Source organism: Perognathus longimembris, chromosome 11 (genome assembly GCF_023159225.1).
Source record: "Perognathus longimembris pacificus isolate PPM17 chromosome 11, ASM2315922v1, whole genome shotgun sequence".
NCBI lineage: Eukaryota > Metazoa > Chordata > Mammalia > Rodentia > Heteromyidae > Perognathus > Perognathus longimembris.
Window position 1 is genome coordinate 30992973 of NC_063171.1, and position 25490 is coordinate 31018462.

At 41.1% G+C, this 25490-nt stretch overlaps 1 protein-coding gene across 8 annotated transcripts in view; it reads left to right on the forward strand.

Annotated features, from left to right (window-relative positions):
* Adcy10 (adenylate cyclase 10) overlaps positions 1-25490 on the forward strand; it is a 68646-nt gene that overhangs the window by 5722 nt on the left and 37434 nt on the right. For 4 of the 8 annotated variants that reach the window (XM_048356952.1, XM_048356945.1, XM_048356947.1 and 1 more), the window contains 9 exons: positions 454-659; positions 2478-2574; positions 8773-8861; positions 12539-12730; positions 15479-15597; positions 15913-15989; positions 17753-17942; positions 21529-21584; positions 23894-24047. In XM_048356952.1, the coding sequence (XP_048212909.1) occupies positions 454-659; positions 2478-2574; positions 8773-8861; positions 12539-12730; positions 15479-15597; positions 15913-15989; positions 17753-17942; positions 21529-21584; positions 23894-24047 (1180 nt within the window). Of the gene's footprint in view, positions 1-453; positions 660-2477; positions 2575-8772; positions 8862-12538; positions 12731-15478; positions 15598-15912; positions 15990-17752; positions 17943-21528; positions 21585-23893; positions 24048-25490 lie in introns of those variants that run through there. The other 4 variants (XM_048356944.1, XM_048356948.1, XM_048356949.1 and 1 more) reach the window with 4 other exon arrangements.

Genomic DNA, 25490 nt, shown 5'->3' on the forward strand with positions numbered 1-25490 from the left:
CAATGTCTGATAAAATGGAAATCCTCTCCAAACAAAGTCTTAAAGTTGTTCTTAGCTGCCCTTAAGTATAAATGAATTAAAGATAAGGTAAAATAACTCTGGGATAGGCAAACTATCTAGGGAAAGAAATATCTGTCTTTCTCTGTCTCCCTCTGTGTGTGTGTGTGTGTGTGTGTGTCTGTCTGTCTGTCACACACACACACACACACACACACACACACACACACACACACACCCCACATATGCTAAAAACAATGGCTGAGCTTCCTAGGGGGCATTTTGGAAGGTCAGGGCCTGGAAAGAGGCATTTTCTAATTCCTGTGTAAATTTTTAGAAATTGGATTTTGCTCTGAAGTAGCACAGTCACACCAAGACTGATTTTCCCAAGAGCCAGTGCTTGTGGGGAATTATCCAGAACCTCTTATGCAAACCTTTGCTTCCCCTTTTTGCCAGGGCTTGCTGCTGGCCACATTTCCATGTTGGTCTTTGGAGATGAAACACGCAACTACTTTTTGGTGATTGGCCAAGCGGTAGATGATGTCCGCCTTGCACAGGGCATGGCCCAGATGAATGATGTCATTCTGTCACCAAACTGCTGGCAGCTCTGTGACCGGAGTATGATTGAAATAGAGAGAATTCCAGATCAGAGAGCTGTCAAGGTAGGTGTGCTGCAGAAAGTCCTGTAGTCATGTGGATGGAGTCTTGGGAGTTCAATGTGGAAACTATCAGGCTTCTCTGAGGTAACTACGGATGTAGAATTTGGGTATCTGGAGAACAGTGACCTTGCTTAAGGAGTAGGAATGATCTTCTGGCTGTTCTCTAGGAGCAGACAGGAGTAGTTTTGAGCACTGCCATTGGCTCTCATTTTCACTACCCATCATCCTCCTAACCCAGGGTGGAGTGTTGACCAGTTACTGTGTCAAATGTCTCTACATTTAGTTTTGGCAGATTATTCGACTAAGTTTCCGCATTGTTTGGGGAAATAGTATCACAGTTCAAGACTCCTTTAGATAATCTTAATGATAATAAAATAATAAACTAATTTTTAAAAACATGAGATTGGCTCCATTCTCAGGGTATTATTTTAGAGAGTTCATGATTACTAGTGTGGTTCCTAATATCTTCTTGGGCACCAGTCTCCTCCTCTGTCTTTTAACATTTGTAAGGAAGAAATGGCATATACTTTGACTGAGTTTTATTGAAATTAAAATGTTAGGAATGGAGAAAAACAGTAGAAAATGGTTCTGAGGGAAAAATATATAGTCCCTTAAAATGGTTTTGTATATATGTTGTATACATACTGATCGTTGAGATCTTAAATAAGAATAATTAAAAAACATTTTATTTATTTATTTATTGGCCAGTCATGGGGCTTGAACTCAGGACCTGAGTCCTGTTCCTGAGCTTCTTTTTGCTCAAGGCTAGCTCTCTACCACTTGAGCCACAGCACCATTTCCGGTGTTTTCTGTTTATGTGGTGCTAAAGGAATCGAACCCAGGGCTTTGTGCATGCTAGGCAAGTACTCTACCACTAAGCCAGATTCCTAGTCCTAGAAAACCTTTTAAATTATCTTTCTCTGCCTGTCTGTCTGTCTTTCAACTGTTAACTGGGCTTGAATTCAGGGCCTTATGGTCAGGTTTTTTTTGCTTACAGCTGGCATTCTACTATTTGAATTGTACTTCCAGTCTACCAATTTGCTGGTTAATTGTAGATAAAGTCTCACAGACTTTTTGTTCCAGCTGACTGACTTTGAACTTTGATCATCCAAATCTCAGCTTTGTGTGTAGCTAGGATTATAGGCACAAACCCACTAGAACCAGTTAATTATTTGTTTATTGTTTGTTTTGTGGCAGTGCTGAGGCTTGAACTCTCTGAAGCTTTGTGTTCTTCTTTAACATTTTCCACTCATAGCAGACATTCTGTCATTTGAGACACGTCTCTAGTTCTAGCTGTTTGATGTCAGATTAAAGATAAGAGTCTGGATTTGTCTGTCAGGGCTGACTTTGAACTTCAAATCATCAGATCTCAGCTTCTTGCATAGTAAGGATTGGAGGTATGAGCTACTGGCAGCTGGGTTTAACCCAAGTCCCTGCATGTATATTAAACAATGCTCTATACAGGCTACACTCTTAGCCCCCTGAATTTCCAATTAAAAATTCAACTTGGCATAATGTGGTGATTTGTACCAGCAATCCTAGTAAGTGAAGGCCAAAGTACAAGCTTAAGACCAGCCAGGACTACAAAGCATGTTTAAGGCCAGCCTAGACTATACAGCAAAACCCTGTCTCCTAATAATAACAAAAGACAAACATACAAAAAATTGAATACCTTTAGCATTTATGTATCCCAATCTCCATGTGCCATGCCTGAGACATTCTGAAACACACTCCCTGACTTTCTGCTGAGAATCAACACTCAAAGGACCAGATGATCCTGTTCTCAGAATAACCGAAAGCTTCTCATTTTATTTTGTTTAGGTGAACTTCTTAAAACCACCGGCCACCTTTAACTTTGATGAGTTCCTCACCAAATGTATGAGCTTCATGGATTATTACCCAACCTCTAAACACAAAAGTAAGTTCCCTCCATACACAGTGGTCAATAGGTTCAACCGCTACAGGAAGTTACTGCTCTCCTAGGCACAGCTCTAGTCCTTACTTAACACAGAAAGGGACCTACTTCCCACTCTCCAGATAAGTAATTCTATTTTTGTTTTGTTTTTTGCCAGTCCTGGGGCTTGAACTCAGGGCCTGAGCACTGTCCCTGGCTTCTTTTTGCTCAAGGCTAGCACTCTGCCACTTGAGCCACAGCACCACTTCTGACCATTTTCTATATATGTGGTACTGAGAAATCGAACCCAGGGCTTCATGTATAGGAGGTGAGCACTTGACCACTAAGCCATATTCCCAGCCCTTCAGATCAGTAATTCTAAATACCTTCCTTTTCCTCCTCTCCTTCCCCAACATCCTCTACCTTCTCTGGGCAGGCAGATTCCCTTCCGTCATCTCCCAAACTAAGTCTTCCCCATAATAAAAGAAAAGAAAAACCTTTTTAACACACACTTCTCAGAATAATCTACATCTGAACTTGAACTTGCTTGGCTGCTGGAAATGGGGCTATGAGCCAAAGTGTCAGACTTTTGAATTCTTGGTCCCTGCCCACCCTCCCCCCCCCCCCCCGCACGTGCACGCATACACACACACACACACACACACACACAATTGAATTTGTTCTTGTATATCCTGGCTTATTTAATTCACCTAGTAAGTACCAATTGCATGTGTTTTTGAGAAGGTATACACTGACCTACTCTTTTATATTTAACTACAGTTCCCTCTGTGTTGCCCAAGCTGTCTTCAAACTACTTCTATGAGATCCTTCTCTGTCAACTTCCTGGGCTGAGTTAGTCTTTAGCCCTCACATCTAGCATCTACCCTTGTCCCTTCTGTCTGAGACTGTTTATATAGGCCTGGTGGTATGGCTGAAGTGGTGGAGCCCTTGACTAGCAAGTGCAGATCCCTGAGTTCAAGCCTCAATACCTGAGAAAAAGAGAAAAAAAGAGACAGAGAGACAGAAGGAAAAAAGAGAGACAGTATGCTCTTCCATTATCCTTGGATTAAGAAGTATTCCTCTGTATTGCTTAGTATCCTATTTTTAGTTTCCTTCCCATTCTTTAAATGTTGGTGATTCCTAGATGACCTTCTAATCTTCTCATTGCTTCCTGAACCATCTATTCCTGTGCAATTTCTATATGCACTCATACCACCAACAGAATACTGTACTCTAAACAAGATCACTTTGTGCGCATAAGTCTGTGAAGATCCCTAGCCATAGTTTCTAATAAGAGCTGATCTATAGAGATACAGCTAGCTATAGACATACAGATATTGAGCATCAGGAAAAAGCATTTTCAAGGCATCCATTTATAATGGGAAGGAAGTATGTGCTAAGACTATGTGTGCCAGTACTGGACCATGTTTACTGCAAGAGTGACAAAACTTGCCAGAGATATTTACTAAATTCTGGCATTCGTGGATGATAGGTTCATAGCCAGACCATGGACTACAACTATACTTCTTCATGGGCTCGGCCCTGACATATCTAGACTATAAATGACTTATCCTTTCCTAAACATTGTTTCTTTACCAGAACTAGAAAGATACATGAAAATGTCATAATGAAACTATTATTTTGTGCAATTGATATAAGCTAAAGTGTGTGTGTGCATGCGCTTGCGCACTGCTCCTGGGTGCTCAAGGCCTAGGTGCTCTCCCTGAGCTTTTTGTGCTTAAGGCTAACACTCACCATTTGGTTAGCACCCGGCTCCATTTCCTGGTTTTCGGTGATTAATTGGATATAAAAATCTCACAGACTTTCCTGCCCGGGCTGTCTTTGAACCTCAATCCATAGACCTCAAACCTCAGCCTCCCAAGTGACTAGGATTACAGGCATCATCCACAGGTCAGGATCTTATACTTTTTTTAAAAAAAAAAAAACCTATTCTCTTTATTGGTGAATTTATCCAATATACTTTTTTTCTTATTTATTGTCAAAGTGATGTACAGAGAGGTTAAATGTATCCAATGCCTAACGTATGAAACTGTAACCACTTATGCTTTTTTTTTAATTCAGAAAGTCTGATATGACAAGATTCGGAGCCCCACCCACTGGTTAATCTTTCTGTTTAACCACAATCCAGAGGCTCAGAAATGTGATTGAAATGGCCCACCCACCCTGAATAACGAAAGTTTTCCTAACACTGGAGATTTTCAGATTTAAAGGTTAATTCCATAGAACTTGGAATTCTTTGGCTAAATTCTTTGGTGTATAATAGGCACTTAACTCTTTATTGTTAGGTTTTTTGTTTGTTTGTTTGTTGCCAGTCCTGGGGCTTGGACTCAGGGCCTGAGCACTGTCCCTGGCTTCCTTTTTGCTCAAGGCTAGCACTCTACCACTTGAGCCACAGCACCACTTCTGGCCGTTTTCTGTATATGTGGTGCTGGGGAATCGAACCCAGGGCCTCATGTATACAAGGCAAGCTCTCTTGCCACTAGGCCATATCCCCAGCCCCCATTGTTAGGTTTTTAAAGTAGGTAGCCGGTAAAGAGAACGCCACGCGATATTCAGGCAGGAGAGAAAGTTTATTATCGAACTGCTGGCCTGTGGCCAAGATGATCCATGGCCGGAGAGAAGGGAGAGAGAGAGAGATGGGAGAGAAGGGAGAGAAGAGGGTGACCCCCACCCCACCCTGCTTTATTTAGGGCAGGGGCAAGGGGTGTGGCCAGGTGGATTAAGATGTGACCTCAGGGAAAGGGAAGGTAACTGCCTCCAGGTCTGCTGCTTACCCAGGTAACTGGGTGGAGACTTAATGAGGTGGGGGCATCTACATGGAGCCTCAGGGAGAGGACCTAACATTTCTAAACTTTGCTACCATAATGGTCCAGGCCTTTGTACTCCTCCCTTCTTCTTAAACTCCTGGCTTCTTTCTACTATCTGTTTGATATCATTTCTTCTAAATCTCCAGTTCACAAGAGGCTCCAGCTAGACAAAGCTCTTCCTCATCCTTTAACATACTATATTAATTCTTAGGTTTAAAACTAATGTCTTTCCAATTACCTGTGATGCACTCCTGTAATCTTAGCTACTCAGGAGGCTGAAACCGGAGGATGGATGTTCAAAGCTGGAAAAGTCCACCAGACTTTATTTCTAATTAGCCAGTAAAAAGCCAAAATGGAACGGTGACTCAAGCTTTTGTTTATTTATTTATTTGCCATTCCTGGTGCTTGAATTCAGGGCCTGAGCACTGTCCCTGGCTTCTTTTTGCTCAAGGGTAGCACTCTACCATTGGAGCCAAAGCACCACTTTCAGCCTTTTCTGTTTTGGGGGGCTGAGGAATCAAACCCAGGGCTTCATGCATGCTAGGCAAGCAGTCTACCACTAAGCCACATCCCCAGCCCCAAGCTTTAAAAAAAAATCCTCAGGGACAGTACCCAATCCCTGAGTTCAAGCCTCAGGATTAGCACACCACAAACACACACACACACACGCACGCACACGCACACGCACACGCACACACACACACACACACACACACACACACACACACACACAACTAATGTCTTTATGGTGCTGGGCATGCCCTCTTCAAGTCTTCTCACAAAATGGAATAGCCACACAAGATCATTTAAAATTCTATGTCTCTTAAGAGAGTCTTTCTGATGAAAGAAGCCCATGCTGATCTTGGTTGCTTGGAGCATCTTTGTTATTTTTTTGTTTGTTTGTTTTTTGGCCAGTCCTGGGGCTTGGACTCAGGGCCTGAGCACTGTCCCTGGCTTCTTGCTCAAGGCTAGCACTCGGCCAAGTACTTGAGCCACAGCGCCACTTCTGGCCATTTTCTGTATATGTGGTTCTGGGGAACCGAACCCAGGGCCTCATGTATACGAGGCAAGCACTCTTGCCACTAGGCCATATCCCCAGCCCCATCTTTGGTTCTTAGTTAGCTTAGTTAGCCTCACTACTCTGTTTTTCTGTTTAGCTTTTCTACACATACATTTGCGTGTCCAATGAGACAGTAATGGCCTCAAGGAGAAAACCAAGTTTCCTAATTACTTTTTATTCTCATACAGTGTCTAGCACATCATTTTGAATACATTTAAGTGAGCAAGAAACCATTTCAAAATTAAGTTTTCCTCTTAATTTAGGTCACTTTTAAGCTCCATTTTTATTTCATGTCTTGCCTCACATTATCTTGGTATCCTCTGCTGAAAATATCTCATCACTTCTACTACCTTATTTCTTATTTCTTCAAGATCATCCCTACCATTTCTTACCAGTCTATTATAAAGCATAGAGCTGTCACTACAGGGAAGGCAACTATGGAGACTATCACGACCTCCTTCTTTTTCCCAGGGGAGGAAATCATAAACAGTCAAGATAGGGTCCTGGTGACTTGTCCAGTCACTTGGTGAATTGCTATTATCAAAGGACAAAATTACAATGATTCAATTTAAAGATCCTTACTGGCTTCATTTTGTGACTCTAGACTAGAGTAACACCTCATTCCATTAAAAGAAAAAAAGAATAAATGTTGCAATAAGTGGAACAGATAAGGTTGGCATTATAGACAAAAAAGCTGAAGAAAGCAGAAAAGAAAGAAAAAAAAGAGCTAAAGCTAGTGGAGCTGTGGTTCAAATGATATAGTTCCATCCTCGATCAAAATGCCTTGTAAGTAATCACACACACACACACACACACACACACACACCTTCTTAAAAAGAGCAAAATCAGATTGGTCATTTTACAATTATCTTCCTTGGAAGTCAGGGGCAGAGAGAACAATAATAGATTGTTTGGTGAACATCCTTTCAGGTTATTATTTTTTTTTTTGCCAGTCCTGAGGCTTGTACTCAGGGCCTGAGCACTGTCCCTGGCTTCTTTTTGCTCAAGGCTAGCACTCTACCACTTGAGCCACAGCACCACTTCTGGCTTTTTCTATATATGTGGTGCTGAGGAATTGAGCCCAGGACTTCATGTATGGGAGGCAAGCACTCTACCACTAGGCCATATTTCCAGCCCCAGGTTATCTTTTTTTGTGTGTAAAGATTAGGCAGTGAGAACTTCATTATTTTGTCTATTAAAACTGGGGAGATTTTTGGGCTGGGGATATAGCCTAGTGGCAAGAGTGCCTGCCTCAGATACACGAGGCCCTAGGTTCGATTCCCCAGCACCACATATACAGAAAACGGCCAGAAGCGGCGCTGTGGCTCAAGTGGCAGAGTGCTAGCCTTGAGCGGGAAGAAGCCAGGGACAGTGCTCAGGCCCTGAGTCCAAGGCCCAGGACTGGCCAAAAAAAAAAAAAAACAATTAAAAAAAAAACTGGGGAGATTTGGCTATCTTGATTTTTTTTGGCTATCTTGATTTTTCAGCTGTCTTGATTTTTCCAGAAGGTCAAATAAACAGAGCTGAACCTGTTGGCACTGACCTGTAATTCTAGCACTGAAGAAACTGAGGTGGATAGAGACCAATTTGGACTGCAGAGAAAGTTCCAGATTAGCCTGGGTTGTATAAGTAGACCTAGTACCAAGAATGGAAAAACGCACGCGTGTGCACATGCGCGCGCACACACACACACACACACACACACACACCTACGAGTCAGACAACCTAGAGCTTGGTAGCTTGCAATTTTAGTGTAAATGACTCCATTTGTATGTTTATTTTGCTAGGTCTGTTGGAACCCAGTACCAAAGGTCAGTCCAATTTTTAGGTAACAGTTCACAGCCAGAAGCCAGTCTCTTGAATCTGACTCACACTGCTCTTAGATTCTATAGTACCCTTCATTCCAACCCCATCTTCCTCTATTATCAACTCCTCTTTTGTCCATTCTCATCCCTTCTGCAGTAGTTTTGTTTATTCTTTTTAATGTTTTTGTGGTACTGAGAATTGAACTCATGGCCTGGCACATGCCATGAGCTGCTTCCCCAGCCCTGGTCAGTAGTTTTAGATCAAGTCCACAGATACAAATCCCAAAGCATAATTACAGTTAGATCAGGGGTTTAAGCTGAATGTCATTTCATTTTGGGAAATCTACAACCTGTTCTGAACTCCTCTTCGGGATTCCTGGGGTTCTTTCAACCACTAGATGTCTCGGTGATTCCTGACTGAACTGTGCAGACCACTGCCCCAGTGCATAGAAAGAAAGAGGTGCTGGTCTCTAGCTTGGCTGAGCCAAGACTCTCTTCCTGAGCCCATCCCCTTCTTCTGTCTTCTTAGACATCCTGAGGCTTGCATGCATGCTGGAGTCTGACCCTAAACTGGAGTTAGCCCTGCAGAAGTACGTGATGGAAAACATTTTGAAGCAGGTATTTTCATAATTAAGTGTATTAGGTTTGGGGGTGTCAGGGATCATTGGACAGCTTAAAAGGTTTAAAATAACAGCAACTAGTAAGCTGTTTCTAAATAAAAAGACATTCTATAAGTGAAGATAACATAGAAATGTATTGTTTAGATCAGGATACTATTGAGTATTATGGGGCTGGGGCAAGGGTAATGTAGTTCAGTGAACTACAGAGAACTCACCTTTGCATGTATACGATCCTGGGTACTATCTCCAGCATTAGAAAGGAAGGGAGGGAGGGGGGGAGGAAGGAAGGAAGGGAGGGAGGGAGGGAGGGAGGAAGGAAGGAACAAACGAATGAAGGAATGAAGGAAGAAGGGGCATTATTATTACACTGTGAAAGCAGCATACATCTGAGAGTGTTCCCTTATAGGACTTGGAAAACTAGTTATTTCAAGCATATAACAGTACATAATTCCTCTGTATATTTGCTGTGAAGCATATGAAATGGTGGACAAGAATGCCTTTGGGCAAAGTTACCTAAAATCAGTCAGAACACCTCCAAGATTTTGGCTGGTTCCTTGTAAGTTTTTCTGTTGTTTTTGTTGTTGTTGTTGTTGTTGTTGTTTTTTGTCCAGTCCTGGGCCTTGGACTCAGGGCTTGAGCACTGTCCCTGGCTTCCTTTTTGCTCAAGGCTAGCACTCTGCCACTTGAGCCACAGCGCCACTTCTGGCCATTTTCTGTATATGTGGTGCTGGGGAATGGAACCCAGGGCCTCATGTATACGAGGCAAGCTCTCTCACCACTAGGCCATATCCCCAGCCCCCCTTGTAAGTTTTTCTGGAGGGTTTTATCAGAAACAAATAACAGAACAACTTAGAAGTAGTGTTAACACTCATTTAAAGAGGCAGCACTCCCCAGCTCCACTTCACAGCATAGGTTGTCCTAAAACTACCTGCCTTGTGGCTAACACTAGTGTGTGCAATTGCTCCCTTCTTCTCTCCCTACCTCAAGAGACATAACACATTATGCTTTATTAGTTGGCAACCAGTTGAGAAGGAGACTGAACTTGATGAGTCACTGGGAAAATTGTACATGAAGGGGCTGAAAGGAGACAAAGGAAGTTGTGCAATTTTGCTAAGATCTCCCCCATCACTGAGGTCCTTAGAGATGCCAAAAAACACCTGGTCTGGCAGAAAAAAAAATTTTCAATTACTCTTTGTGAATTATTATTTATGAATGTATATGAAATACAAAAAAGCATTACACTGGTTATTATTATTATTTTTTTGGCCAGTCCTGGGCCTTGGACTCAGGGCCTGAGCACTGTCCCTGGATTCTTTTTGCTCAAGGCTAGCACTCTGCCACTTGAGCCACAGCATCACTTCTGGCCATTTTCTATATATGTGGTGCTGGGGAATTGAACCCAGGCTTCACGTATACGAGGCAAGGGCTCTTGCCGCTAGGCCATATCCCCAGCCCTACACTGGTTATTTTTTAAATCACATTATCTTTTATGAAAAGAATAAAATTCCATAAAACCTATCCAAGTGCTATCCTGGGCAGTGTGGAGGCATAGCTGCTTCATTCTATCTCACAATTCCCCCTTTCTTCTAGAAGATGTGTTTCACAATGTCAGTGAAAAGCCTGATCCTTCTCTGTTACTTGGAAGAGAAACCATGATGATTTCCCCCTACTGATTTACTAAATGTTAGGAAAGATGAAGCAGATGAAAGAAGAGGACAGAGATCTCAACAGATCAGATCAGGATTTAATCATCACTGAAGAGGGCCACCAAGTAGCTCCAAATCGAGTTGGAGATATAAGGGGTCAGGGGCATGTTTGTTTGTTTGTTTTTTAGTACAGTAGAATATGAGAGTTTTGGATTTGTAACATCCTTGTTGTTGTAGCAGAGGTCCTGTTTTAGGTTTGTGATGTCTTCGATCTTCTGGCAGAGGTCCTGTACCTTCACATAAGGTTGAGGGATGATGTCTTGCTGAGAATAGCTTAAGGATAGGGATTCTGGTAAGATTCCTGGGGGGATATTGCCAGGAAGGGTCCCTAGGGGAGGGTAGTCAGTGGGCCATAGGAACAACATCGAGTTATGAAAGCAAAGCAGATTATCATCACTAAACATTTAATTTAATGAGATTCGGAGATGGTGATTGGCAAGGATAATTTGAGTGTGTTCTCTTTTCCCTGTGCCTCTTGTGGGTAGGTGTAGAAAGATGTAACTAAAATATATCATCCCAAAGAAGCAGGAGCATGTGGTAGATGGAACATTGGAATAAAGATCTAGAAATCCGCGTTTAGATTGCTGCTTTCTCCCCTACATGCCCTTGGGGAAATGGTGTTCCTTCTCCAAAATCATAATAATAATACTGATTTTTATTTGTGTGCAGTTGGACTAGGAAAGATTATTTTAAAAAATCCCAGAAGGCACCAGGTTATGAAACTATAAGGTTAAATTACATAATGCTATTCTTATCCTTAAGCTACAATGAATAGGAGATTTTCTTTTTTTTTTTTTTTTTTTTTTTTGGCCAGTCCTGGGCCTTGGACTCAGGGCCTGAGCACTGTCCCTGGCTTCTTCCCACTCAAGGCTAGCACTCTGCCACTTGAGCCACAGCGCCGCTTCTGGCCGTTTTCTGTGTATGTGGTGCTGGGGAATCGAACCTAGGGCCTCGTGTATCCGAGGCAGGCACTCTTGCCACTAGGCTATATCCCCAGCCCATGAATAGGAGATTTTCAAAAGAAATGGTAGTTCTTCCTTTTTTATTTTTTGGCCAGTCCTGGGCCTTGGACTCAGGGCCTGAGCACTGCCCCTGGCTTCCTTTTTGCTCAAGGCTAGCACTCTGCCCTCTGCCACTTGAGCCACAGCGCAACTTCTGGCCGTTTTCTGTATATGTGTGGTGCTGGGGAATTGAACCCAGGGCCTCATGTATATGAGACAAGCTCTCTCGCCACTAAGCCATATCCCCAGCCCCTAGTTCTTCCTTTTATAGGGAGGATTCCTATTACTTTTTTAAAATTTACTTTTGTTACAGATACTGGAGCTAGAACTCAGGGCCTAGATGTTATCCCTTAGCTTTTTTGCTCAAGGCTGGCACTCTACCACTTAAGCCATAGCGCCACTTCAATTGGTGATAGGAGTGTTGGGGACTTTTCTTGTCTATCTGGCTTTGAACCATGATCTTCAGATCCTCCTGAGTAGTTAGGATTACAGGCATGACCACCAATGCCCAGGCACTTGTATTGTTTTATGGAAGCTAGTAGTTGGGATAATGGAGTTCATTGGGATAATTTTTGGTTGCTTGATAAAAATTAGCAAGTTCAAAAATTCTTATTCAGGAAGAAGAGACTTTTTAAATTTGATCATTTGATATTGCAGACATCAGGGAATGAATCCACAGCCGTACACAAGCAACGTACCACTGAGCCATATCCCTAGCCCTTTTGTTTGTCTGTGCAGTACTGGGAATTAATGAACGTAATTTGATAGGGCATTCCATTTCCATCAGCTAAGTTTTAGGAAGGTGGGCTCTGCTGTGTTATACCTTATTCATTCTGATCATTTCAGCTTTTCCAGAGCCTCAAAAGGCTAGTTTATTATGATTCTGGGCAAGCAGGTAGGTTAATGGTGGGAGGAAGAATTCACTGCCAAAGACACATGTCACAGAAAGCTGCCTTCTGTCTTTGCAGATTGATGACAAACAGCTAGGGGGTTATTTATCTGAGCTTCGGCCGGTGACAATAGTGTTTGTGAACCTGATGTTTAAAGAGCAAGACAAAGCAGAAGTCATAGGCCCAGCCATCCAATCTGCCTGTGTGCACATCACTTCTGTCCTGAAGGTCTTCCGAGGCCAGATCAACAAGGTTTTCATGTTTGACAAGGTAAATAAATATGAACTTAGAGGTAGAAATCTGTTGGTACCTTTGATGTTAGCATTCCTGGACAAGCACACAGGTGAGAGGGAGAGAATTGACCATTTGAAATTTAAACTAGAAATATCAAGTTGTTTTTTTGTTCTCTTTTGTACAGTGTTTCACTGTGTAACCCTTGGCAGTCTCAAACTTGCCATCCTCCTTCCTTAGCCTCCCAAGTACTGAGCTTAGAGACACTCATCACCATACTAGAGTAGAAATATCAGTCTTTATAATAATGCTGTACATGTATGTGGCACGTACCATCTATCAAGTGCTGTCCGCACATTTTACATACATTAATTCATCTCATCCTGATGACTCAAGGGCAAGTTCCCTTGTTATTATCTCCATTTTATTGAAATGGATGTGGAGACAGGAGATGTGGAGGAGGACTTTTATTCCCAACCATCCATCAGTAGGTGGCTTGCCTTTTTGGTCTGTGCTTAGCTTGGCATGCTATTAGATATACTAGGCAGTGCAGAAATGCTGTTACCCTTAAGATGTATCCTGCAGTCTTTACAGAGACCAGGAATCAGGGTTTTGCCTTTCTTGTCAAGGTAGAACTCAGTTCTTTTTATAAATTTTTTATTTTAATTTTTATTGTCAAGGTGATGCACAAAGGGGTTATAGTTACATCATAAGGTAGTGTACATATCTTGTCAAATTTATTACATCCTCCTTCATTTTTTTCTCCCACCTTCCCTCCTCCCCAATTACCATCCTAGTTGTACAATTAGTTTACAACATATTGTCTTGTAAGTATTGATATTAAAGCTCAGTTCTTCTAGGATCTTACACTTGATCAAATTATTATTATTATTACTACTATCATTATTATTAGTAGTATAATCAGCAAATTTGTTGAAATCAAAACTAAAATACAGACTCTCAGTAGAGAGGGGCCCTGGAGCCAGGAGTCCCTGATCAAATTATTTTTGAAGAGGATAAAAAAAGTTAGTAATTTTAGCATTCTTTTGCATTTCAGTAGGAATGACAGGTGGAAACTCAAAATTTTAGCCTATCATACTTATCATATCCTTTCTTAGCAACAACAGCATTGACAGGTCATTTTTTAAGGAACTGATACTAATAATGCCAAGTTTACAATTTAATCTGCTTGGAGCAGCTAGCTTTATGCCAAGAAAACTCCTAGTAGAAACCTCTTTCCTAAGAATAATAACACTATCTGAAATACATTTTATACTTTGTAAAATCCTTTTTAATATGGATGATACTCATTCTTTTTATTCAAAAATGAAATTTAAAAGATAGAAAGCAGCCCATATTTGTTTTGTTTGTTTGTTTGTTTGTTTTTTGCCAGTCCTGGGCCTTGGACTCAGGGCCTGAGCACTGTCCCTGGCTTCCTTTTGCTCAAGGCTAGCACTCTGCCACTTGAGCCACAGCGCCACTTCTGGCCGTTTTCCATATATGTGGTACTAGGGAATTGAACCACGGGCTTCATGTATACGAGGTAGGCTCTCTTGCCACTAGGCCATATTCCCAGCCCAGCAGCCCATATTTACATCCATTGATAAATGGAAGTTTAAAAAATGAAATTAATTTCTCCAACTTTTTATTGTTGGAAAGTGACCTGAGAAACAGAATTTCTTTTTTCTTTTCTTCTTTCCTTTTCTTCTTTCTAACCCCTCTCCCTTCTTCCTTCTCTCATTTCCCTCCTTCCTCTCTCTCTTCCTGCTTCCCTCTTTTCCTTCTTTCCCTCCCTTTTTCCTTACCTCCTCCCTTTCCTTCCATTTTTTTTTTTGCCAGTCCTGGGGCTTGGACTCAGGGCCTGACCACTATCCCTGTCTTCTTTTTTGCTCAAGCTCTACCTCTTGAGCCACAGTATCACTCTGGCTTTTTTTCTGTTTATGTGATGCTGAGGAATCGAACCCAGGGCTTCATGAATGCTAGGCAAGCACTCTACCACAAAGCCATATTCCCAGCTCCTCCCTTCCACTCTTTTTTTCAGGTGCTAGCAATTCAACCTAGGACCTCATATATGCTGAACATGTACTATACCATTGGGCCACATCTCCAGCTGAAGACAGAAATTCTGGGAATTTTTTGTCATGATTTTGTTTTTTCTGTGGGGTAGTACTGAGGCTTGAACTCTGGATCTTGAGCTGCCACTGGACTTTTTGTTCAGAGAATTGCTAATTCCAGAGCAGGGGATGTCTTCAGTGCTTTGTGCAGCTTTAGACTACTCACCTTGGAGCATATTGGCCATAGGAGGATTAATAGCTTACCCTTCAGAAAAGCTCAAGCCCTAGTATTGATGATGCACTATAAGTTATATAAAGTTTACTAAAAAAAAATGTCTAGGCACCATGGCCTGTAATCCTAGCTACTCAGAAGGCTGAGATCTGGGGATCACAGCTCAAAGCTAGCTGGGGCCGGAAAGTCCATGAGACTCTTATTGGCAGTTAAGCACCAAATAGTGTGCAGTAGAGCTATAGTTTAAGTGGAGAGTGCTAGTCTTGAACACAAAAGCTCAGGGACAGTAGCCAGGCCTTATGTTCAAGCCCCAGGACAAACACACACACACACACACACACACACACACACACACACACACACACACACACACGCTGAAAATAAAATAGATGTGAAAGAAATCTGATTCAAAAAGTGACAGTTGGTGTGGCCCAATAGTTCCAGCTGATCCAGTTGGAGACTGGGTCTCCTAGCTGTATTTGTCCACTCTCTCCCCCACAGGGCTGCTCCTTCCTCTGTGTCTTTGGTTTCCCTGGGGAAAAGGCACCTGATGAGGTCACCCATGCTTTGGAGAGTGCTGTGGATATATTTGACTTCTGCTCTCAGGTCCACAAGATCCAGTGAGTGTTGACTGTGATCCCACCCACCCAATGGTTTCTGGCCCTCTTATAGGAAAACCAGATGGGACCCAGGGACCAAGAAAGAAGGAAACGAATTAAGGACTTAGTTCTGTGCCTCAAACTGTCCTTCCTTTATGTCTCTAGTTCGTGTGTCATTGCCCTAAACTGGTTTCAAAGAGTAAAAGGATTACTTATTGAAATTTTTTCCCTCACCTCCCTACCCTCTTCCTAAATTCCCCTGCCCTATCACTTTCTCTGTGTTCTAAACACTTATTATCTTCCTCTGTTTCTCCCCAACTCTCTCCCTGGTGTCAGTACCGTCTCCATTGGCGTGGCCAGCGGGATCGTCTTCTGTGGGATCGTTGGACACACTGTGAGACATGAATACACAGGTGCGCTGAGCCGGCTTAGCTCCTCCTTTCTAGCATCAAAATCAATGCTTACCACTGAGCTTTGGGGGTAGAGGTAGTACAGAAATAGAACCAAACCACATAGCTTTGCCCATGGATAGCTTGGTTCTTGCAAAGTGTACACTTCTGAAGATGTTCCTGGAATCCTCCACCAGAGGGCGGGGGCTTCACAGGTCCCAATAGACCAGGTGGATTGAATAGTCAGATAGGCCAGGGGTGGTGAAGAAGAGATTTATTCAGTATAACCACATCTGGAAGAAACAGAGGAAGTTGCTTCCCAAGCTCTATCTTCAAGGTACTGGTAAGAGACTCAGATTCTATAAAGGAACCACTAGGGCAGGGGTAAAAAGTATATGTACTGTAGTCTTCAAAGGACAATGATCTGCTTGATCACAGGTTTTGCAAGCACCTGGTAGTACCAGGAAAATAATTATTGCTTAGGTGTGGGGGGGGGTGGGAAATAATTTTAGTTCCTGTCATAAGATTACCTGCAACGCTCACCATTCTTGGAGTTAGAGATAAGGGAAGAAGAAATGACTCAAAGAAAGAACAAGCAAGAGAGACAAAATGTAGTTCCTTAGGACAATGGTTGTTTTAGACTTTTCGTTATCATGACAAACTAACTGAGAGAAATCCATTTTAAAAAGAGGAAAGATTTACATTGGCTCATGGTTTCAGAGGTCTCAGTCCATGGCCACTTGTCTCTGTTGTTTCTGGGCCTTGATGGGGGAAAATGGCTCATCTAAGGACAGGAGGCAGAGAGCAAAGGAAGTGAACCATGGGATGAAATGCAACAATGGCCTCCTGTTCTTTTTATTTATCAAGTTTTAAAAAGAATACCTTGGTGGAGGAGAGGGGTCTGTCCCAGTGGTAAAGTGTTTGCTTACCATATGAGAAAAAAAGAAAAGAGAAAATCTTAATCACAAGAATTGTGTTAATGTACAACATTTCATACCTAGTTATAATAGTGAGGGATTACTAGAAATGAAGCACTATTCAAAGCTATCATTTGTATTAACCTGTTAATCTTCATGAACTACCCTTTGAGATAGGTAGTATTACCATCCCCATTTTGTAGACTAGGGAGCTGAGGTAGACTAGTAAACCAAGTTACATAGTAGTTAGAGACAGAGCTGAGGTTTGATCCTGCCCACTGGAGTTTTACTCTAGAGTTTGTGCACTAGAGTTTGTGTACTCTAGAGTTTGTTTCCAGCATTGTCCCTTAAAATTTCCTAGGTCAATCCTCATGCACATTCCTTTCAGTCCCATTACCATCCTCTTAAGAAACCACCAAATGAAGGTTCATTCAGTATGCATACATAATCTTTTTTTTTTCCAGTCATGGGGCTTGAACTCAGGGCCTGGGTACTATCCTTGAGCTCTTTTACTCAAGGCTAGTGCTCTACCTCTTGGAGACACAGCTCCACTTCTGGTTTTTGAGTGGTTAATTGGAGATAAGAGTCTCGTAGGGACTTATCTACCCCAGCTGGCTTCAAAGTGCAATCCTCACATCTCAGCCTCCTGAGTAGCTAGGATTACAGGCATGTAATCTGGCAAATGCCACCAGCATCTGGCAATTTTTTTCTTAAAATAACCATTGGCTGACTATGGGTAGTAGAGATCAAACTCATGTATCACTTCTGAGGGATAAAATAAAGAAAAACCAAAATGCCACTTGGGGAGTATCCTCAGTTTACCAGCTCCCCCCCGACCCCATTCTTTGACTTTTCTCTTTCCTGTTTCAGTCATTGGTCAAAAAGTCAACATAGCTGCCAGGATGATGATGTACTACCCTGGAATGGTGACCTGTGACTCTGTCACCTACAATGGCAGCAACCTACCGGCCTACTTTTTTAAAGAGCTTCCAAAGAAAGTTATGAAAGGTGTTGGAGATTCTGGACCCATATATCAGTGTTTGGGCCTTAATGAGAAAGTGTGAGTGAGGGCAATGTTTTTGCAGTCTTTTTTAGGAAATAAGTGGGAGAATTGTGATAACAAAGCAGCTGGTCACCCATTCAAGAATCTACACCATTCCAAGAAGCTATTATATAGTGTGAGAGAAAACCCCATTCTTCCTTTAGGCCTGAGAAGCTGAAGAGGATTCTTTAAAGGATGTGTGAACAGAATGAAGAATGCTCCCACTTATACCTCTTTACACCTAAATAGACCCAATTGCCATCCAATACCTATTGATTATGCCAACAGTTTGCACTGGCGTTGATAGGGTAAAAAGAATATATTTCCCTGTTTCTAGGTGCTTACTGAAATACACTTGCTAAAAGCCTAGCTTAGATGTGTGGATGTCACTTTAGGGATTAAAATCCTTCTGTTATTTTATTTTCCAGCATTAGGGCTTGAACTCAGGGCCTCTTACTCTACTTGGCTTTTTTACTCAAGGCTGATCCTATGTCACTTGAGCCATACCTCCAATTCTGGATTTTTGCTGGTTTATTGAAGATAAGATTCCCTCAGGATTTGTCTGCCTAGACTGGCTCTGAACCAAAATCCCAAAATCTCAGCCTCCTGAGTAGTTAGGATTACAGGCATGAGTCACCAACATCCAGCCCTTCCATAGTTTTAAGTAATTTTTTTATAATATTCAAATTCTTTTTTTCTATTTTATTATTTGTGTGTGTGTTCTAGCTCTTTTTTATTAAACTTTTTTCTCTATTGTCAGAGTGTGGTACAGAGGGGTTACAGGTTTATATGTAAGGCAGTGAGTACACTTCTTGTTCAACTTGTTACTTCCTCTCTCATTTCCCTCCCTCCCCCTCTCCCCTTCTCCTTTCCCTCTCCCCCCCCAAGTAGATCTTGAATTTAGTGCCTGAGTGCTGTCCATGAGCTTTTTTGCTCAAGGCTAGCACTTTCTTGAGCCACAGTTCCACTTCTTTCCTCCTTCCTTCCTTTTCTTTCTTTCTTTCTTTCTTTCTTTCTTTCTTTCTTTCTTTCTTTCTTTCTTTCTTTCTTTCCTTCTTTCCTTCTTTCTTTCTTTCCTTCTTTCTTTCTTTCTTTTTTGGTGGTTAATTGGAGTCTCATGGATTTTCCTACCCCAGCTGCCTTAGACTACAATCCTCAAATTTCAGCCTCCTGAGTAACTAGGAGCATAGGCTCAAGCCTCTGTGGGCTGGGCTCAAATGCTTTTTTTAAATGACATTCAAATTTCTTACAAGGTAGCCTTTCCAACTCCATCTCCCCCTACTTCTGTGACTTGTCCTCACCCAGAACACTCCACATGGTCAATTTTTGAAGTCCAGCCCAAAAAGTTAATCCTTTTAAGAATGGCTCTGGACTCCATCTTAGACAATATAGCCCCTTCCTCTTTTGGGAAACTCCATAGCACAGGTTTCTATTAAAGAATTCACCACACTATGTCACAATTATTTTGTACTAGGGAAATCAGTACCAAACCCAGGGCTTCACATATCCTAAGTACCCACCTACCACCGAGCTGCACTCCCAGCCTATGTATTGCAACTATTGACTTGATATGCTTTTACCTTACTACACTGTGAGCTCTTTGAGGAGGATACCAATTAACTTTTTCTTCACTCTTATATTCTCAGTGCTTAGCTCATTGTAGACCCTGAATGATGAATAAATGAAAAGTTGTGTGAATGAACAACATGAAAGTAGAAAATTGTTACCCTATTATCAAGCTAGAGTTAGGTCTGAAAAGGGTCAGACAACAGACCCAGGACTACAGCTAATAGTTCAGAGAGCCTTTACTGTTACCTGACTGGGCATACATCAGGCACCATAAATGCTAACTGACTGAATGAATGAATGGATGATAATTTGGAGTGAGCACTTATTAAATCTTAGGGATTTTATCTCACTTCTTTCTTCAGATTGACTATATGAGGTAGAAACTATTATTATGTCTATCTCATAAACCTAAAAGTGAAGGCTCAAAGCTGATAAATGACTTGTCAATGGTCATATCCCTAGGAAGCTGTGGAGCCAAGATTCAAACTCCCACAACAATGTTCTATTAGAGACAACCATAAACCTCTGGTATAAAACAAATAAGAATTCGAAATGGTGGCACATATCTATAATCACAGCTACCTAGGAAGCATAAGTAGGATTGTGATCTGAGGCTGGCTCCAGGCAAAACTCAAGACTCTATCTGAAAAATAACTAAAGCATAAAAAGATCTGAGGATGTGGTTCAAATAATAGAACATCTGCCTCAAAAGTATGAAGCTCTGAGTTTAAACCTCAGTTCCACATATAAAAAAACACTTTTCTTCCCACAAATATATGGGATACAATTGAGCTTAACTGGATTTGGATCGTTTCACCTTGGCGTTTTCATAAGCCTGGTGTTCAGCATGTGACTTCCTGACCCAAGCCGGCCTGGGCTGAGCTAACTAGGCAGTTTGGTTGAAATAGCTATGGAAATTTGATTCTGTGTATCTCATCCTCCTTTGGGTATGTTGTCATGGCAACATCAGAAGAGTAAGAGAGAGCTGGTTCAATGCATGAGAATTTTTCAAGCTTTCTCTTGTGTCTCATATTTTTTAGGGTCTTGGATAAAACATTCACAAGGCTGATCTCAGAGCAGGAGAGTAATGCTAAGTAGACACCAAAGGGCACAGATACAAGTTGGGTGAATTAGTGGGGCTGAACAATCAGTTAATTACAAAAGCCCAGAACTAATCTGATCCAAAAATCTTCACTCTTTATGATGTGTGAGTGTGTGTGTGTGTGTGTGTTCGTGGAGCGAGCGAGAGAGAGAGAGAGAGAGAGAGAGAGAGAGAGAGAGAGAAATTTCTGGGCACTGGTGGTTTACATCTTGTGATCCTAGCTACTTAGGAGGCTGAGGTCCGAGGATTGCAGTTGGAAACCACCTCTGGCAGAAAAAAAAATTGAAACTCTTATCTCCAATTAACCAGAAAAAAAAAAAAAAGAAATATAGAGGAGTAGCTCCAGTGGTAGAGCACCAGCCTTGAGGAAGAAAGTTAAGTGAGAGCACAGGCAGAACCCTCAGTTCGAGCCCCAGTAAGACACAAAGTGTAGAAACACACACATAAACAGGAATGGGGCCAGGTTTCTGCTGGGAATATTTACAGCACATACAAAATTACTTTCATGGACGACCTTGATATGTGCTGCAAGAGAGGCATAGCAAAGTTGTATGGTGGCACAGAGAAGGAGTGCTTGGTTCTGACAAAGGGACTCCTTCAGGAGATGTCTAATGCAGTAGGCAAGTGTATGCACTTTGGCCTAGATTTAGGCACTGTCACCACTATCCATGAGAACAAAGGGATCTCTTGTACCCATGCACACTCATAAACAATTATTAGTGTTAGGTGCCACAATAACAGCTGTATGGTGCTTAGGCTTTATTAACCACACAGACCTTCTCCTCCTCTCTTCTCTGACATTGGTAACTCATGAATCAGATGATATACTTGTTGTATATTGAAAAGGAGCTTTCTGAGAACACAGGACTAGTCAGTCTTGCTCTTAATATTTCCCCATTTTGAATCTAACATGTTTTTCCTTCTTTCCTTCAGCATGTTTGGTATGGCATACCTCATCTGCAACAGAAATGAGGGTTACCCTTTGCTGGGTAGGTAATAAGCTTTGATTCTACCAGTGGGTAGGTAAAAATCAGACCCCCAAACTTTCCTTTAACGAAATAACCATAAACAGATTGCCAGAAGTTAGCAGTATGTGAATTGCCCTTCTGTTAAAAGAGCTCCTGTAAAAAACAAAACAAAACTGTAATAATATAGATAACAAAATTCTAAGGAATGAACAATGATTTTTTTTTTTTTTTTTTTTTTTTTTGCCAGTCCTGGGCCTTGGACTCAGGGCCTGAGCACTGTCCCTGGCTTCTTCCCGCTCAAGGCTAGCACTCTGCCACTTGAGCCACAGCGCAGCTTCTGGCCGTTTTCTGTATATGTGGTGCTGGGGAATCGAACCTAGGGCCTCATGTATCCGAGGCAGGCACTCTTGCCACTAGGCTATATCCCCAGCCCGAACAATGATTTTTTTAAGATCAGAGGCTTACAACAATCCTGGATATTAAGAATTTGTTTAGATAGAAACAACATGCATGTATTTAAAGATAACTTGACAGACTCATTTTATTTGTTTGTTCATTATTTATTTATTTATCGAGGTGCTGGGGTTTGAACTCAAGGCCTCAGACTTGCGAGGCAGGCACTTGAGCCATGTTCCCAGCCCTGAAAACTCACTTAAGAATCTAGTGAACAAGTATGACAGAACTGGAGTCCAAATACATTTTTAGAAAGGGAATGTTTTGAGTGGGGCATGATAGCTCACATCTGTATTTCTTAGAAAGTTAAGATAGAGCGAGGCTAAAGCCACTTAACTACCCCCCAAAAATTAGGGGAGGGGAAGAAGCAATGTTTCAAAAGAAGCAATATAGTCTGCATAGCAGTTTTCACTAAATCATACCCAGAAATTTACATTGCCAAGCAAAGCATGCAGACTCAGTTTCTAAAATGGTCCTGATTTTCAACAAAGAAATATATCAGAGTATATATGGGCTGTATCCATCCATGATTGGCTCTCCACAGCCTTCTGTCCAGTAAAAAAGGTGCAATTGGCCTCCATGAGCCCCCAGCTCTTTGACAGAAGTTCACTACTTTGAAATCACAGTTCTTTCAACTCTTTCCTGTCTGCCCAGGGTTCAGACATTAAGAACTGAGTTTCAGACTTCAGGTAGGGCATCCTGTTACATGTATTTACATGTATTTAAAACACACACAAAAAATAACAGTGACCAAGTTGTAACCCAAAATTATAGTCATCCCTTGCTATGTCATGGTTCACTTATAGTGGCTTCACTGGCTTAATAATCATGGCTTAATAAACAAATATGTAAATAAGTATATATCTGATTCTGAATCACAGAATTTTCTCTATATCATGGGATTTTGCAATATATAAGTATTTATATAATATTTATGATTTTAATTATTTTGCCTAAAAAATTAAAACCATAAAAAATATAAAAATGTTAATTAAGAGAGTAGGAATAAGAGAGTAGGAAATGTTTGTGGGAAAGTGGGAAAAGTTTATAAAGCCACATATATATGTACATATTAACACTGCTACTTCACAGATTTTCACCTATTGCAGGGCTCTGTGGAACTTAACTATTAGGTGAGGGATTTCTCCTTATGTTCTTTTTATTTTCTAAGTTTTCTATGGTGACTATGTGTTAGTTTCATAATCAGAAAACTTCTACTAGTTATTTAGGTTTCCCTTATGATAAAAACATCTAAACATATATTTTTCTTTTCTAAACATAATTTTTTAGCGTAAATTGGATTTTCTTGTCAACAATAATACATATAGTACCTCTGAGACAAGCACAGTTTTTATTCATATAGACAAATTTTCTTCATCACACATTTGGAATAAAAAAGGTTAATCCTAGCCAGATGCCAGTGGCTCATGCCAGAATTCCTAATTAGTGAGGTATGAGGGTTGATATTTGAAGCCCAGTTCTAGGCACACAAAGCTAAGAGACCTTATCTTCAATTTAATCAATAAAAAGCCAGAAGTGAAGGTGTGACTCAAGTGATAGAGCACCAGCCTTAAGCAGAAAAGCTGAAGAAAAGAGCAAGGCACCTAATTTCAAGCCCCAGTACCAGCATAAAACTAACTAAATAATAAATAAACCCTAACTTTAATAAATTTACATCCTAATGTAATAATCTTCTGATTATTTACAATGTATTATATAAGAAAAGAGAACAGAAAACAAGGAAAAGTCTTGTTTGAATTCCATGTTACACAGCCTCAGTAAATCTCAATTTTCTATATGATAATGAAATGAAATTATAATAAGCATTGTTAATATTTTTCATGTTGGTGAGTTTCTTTTTTTAAAAAAATCAACAGGACGTGAAAAAGAGATCAAATACTTCATGTGTACAATGAAGGAATTTTTAATATCTAACTGCAGCCAAATCCTAATGTATGAGGGTCTATCTGGATTCGGGAAAAGTCAAATACTTATGGAAATTGAGTATCTAGCCCAAGGTGAGAACCACAGGTGAGTGTATTGAAATCATTCTTTCCTATGAACTCAGAACCCCATCATCATCTTGAGTTTCCTTTATGTTGATGCTTTTCTTCTTCATATAACTTTATGTAAACTATCACAGTCTATAATTGTTGGGTGTCTTGACCTTTGTGCTAAAAAGTTAATCATATCATTTTGAATGGAGAGAAAGAGAACCTAGATTGAACCCTTGAAGTCTTGATTTAATGCCAAGTGGTGCTTGGACATTGTAAAACTAAATAATCCCATTATGCAAATGTATTAGGTTCAGAACAGTTTCCATGGGGGTTGCACTAAAGATTGGGTTTGGGTTGCAGAAGAGTTCTAAGTTATCCAGCCAGCTGACAGGGAATCAAGCCATTTAGCCCTGAGAGCAAAGTAGAGAATGACAGACCTCTGGATTTTTCTCTGAAGGCAGAGCTAACGTTCTTTCCTTATGTTTATTTTCATATAAGGAGTGTTATAACCTCACCTAAAGGTTGCAAGCAGGACACTAACCTTGTATTTGTTTAAGCTGATTTCTATCATCTTTAATGTCAAGCCTGAGAAAGGCTAGTTTCAAAATATCAAACTGCTGAAGATATCATTCTAAACAACCCGAATCAATTAACCCACTGAATCAATTTCCCACTATGTTCCAGGAACGTGCTATATTTAGTCATGAGGGCTGCTATCACAAAATCACATAAACTAGGTGCCTTAATCAACAGAATTTATTTTTTTGCAGTGGTCCTAGGGTTCTCATTTGCTACACAGGCACTCTACCACTTGAGTTATTTATACCTTCAACTTTTTTTGCTTTCCTTATTTTTGAGATAGTCTCACTATTTATCCCAGTAGACCTGGACCACAATCTTCCTATTTAAGCTTCCTGTGCAACTGGAATCACAAGCAAGCTCTACCACACCAGCTTTTTGTTGGTTGAGATGGGATTTCCCAATTTTTGCCTGGGTTAACCTCTTGAACCACAATCCTCTCAATCTCTGCCTCCTGAGTAGCTAGGATTATAGGCATGAGCCACAGTGCCTAGCCTTCCAACAGAAAGTTTGTACCTCATAGTTTGTGAGATCCAGGTGTTATCAGGGTTGGTTCCCCTCTGTTCTATGAGACAGAATCTGTTCCAGGCCTCTCCTAGTTTCTGGGTGTTGACTAGCAATGTTTCCTCTTCCTTGATTTGTAGACGCATTACCCTCATCTCTGCTTTCATCTTCACATGTGTTCAGTGTCCAGATCTCCCAGTCATATTTGTTAGGAAGGAGCCCACTCCAATATTATCTCACCTTAAGGGTAGTCTCAGACTACCCTTTCCTCAATTAGGCTCCATTCTCAGATGTTAGGGACTACAAGTTTAACACACAAATGGAGGGGGACAGAAGTCATCCCATAATAAGTACAAGAACCCTGAATGTGATCAATATCTAGTCCCTGCCCTCA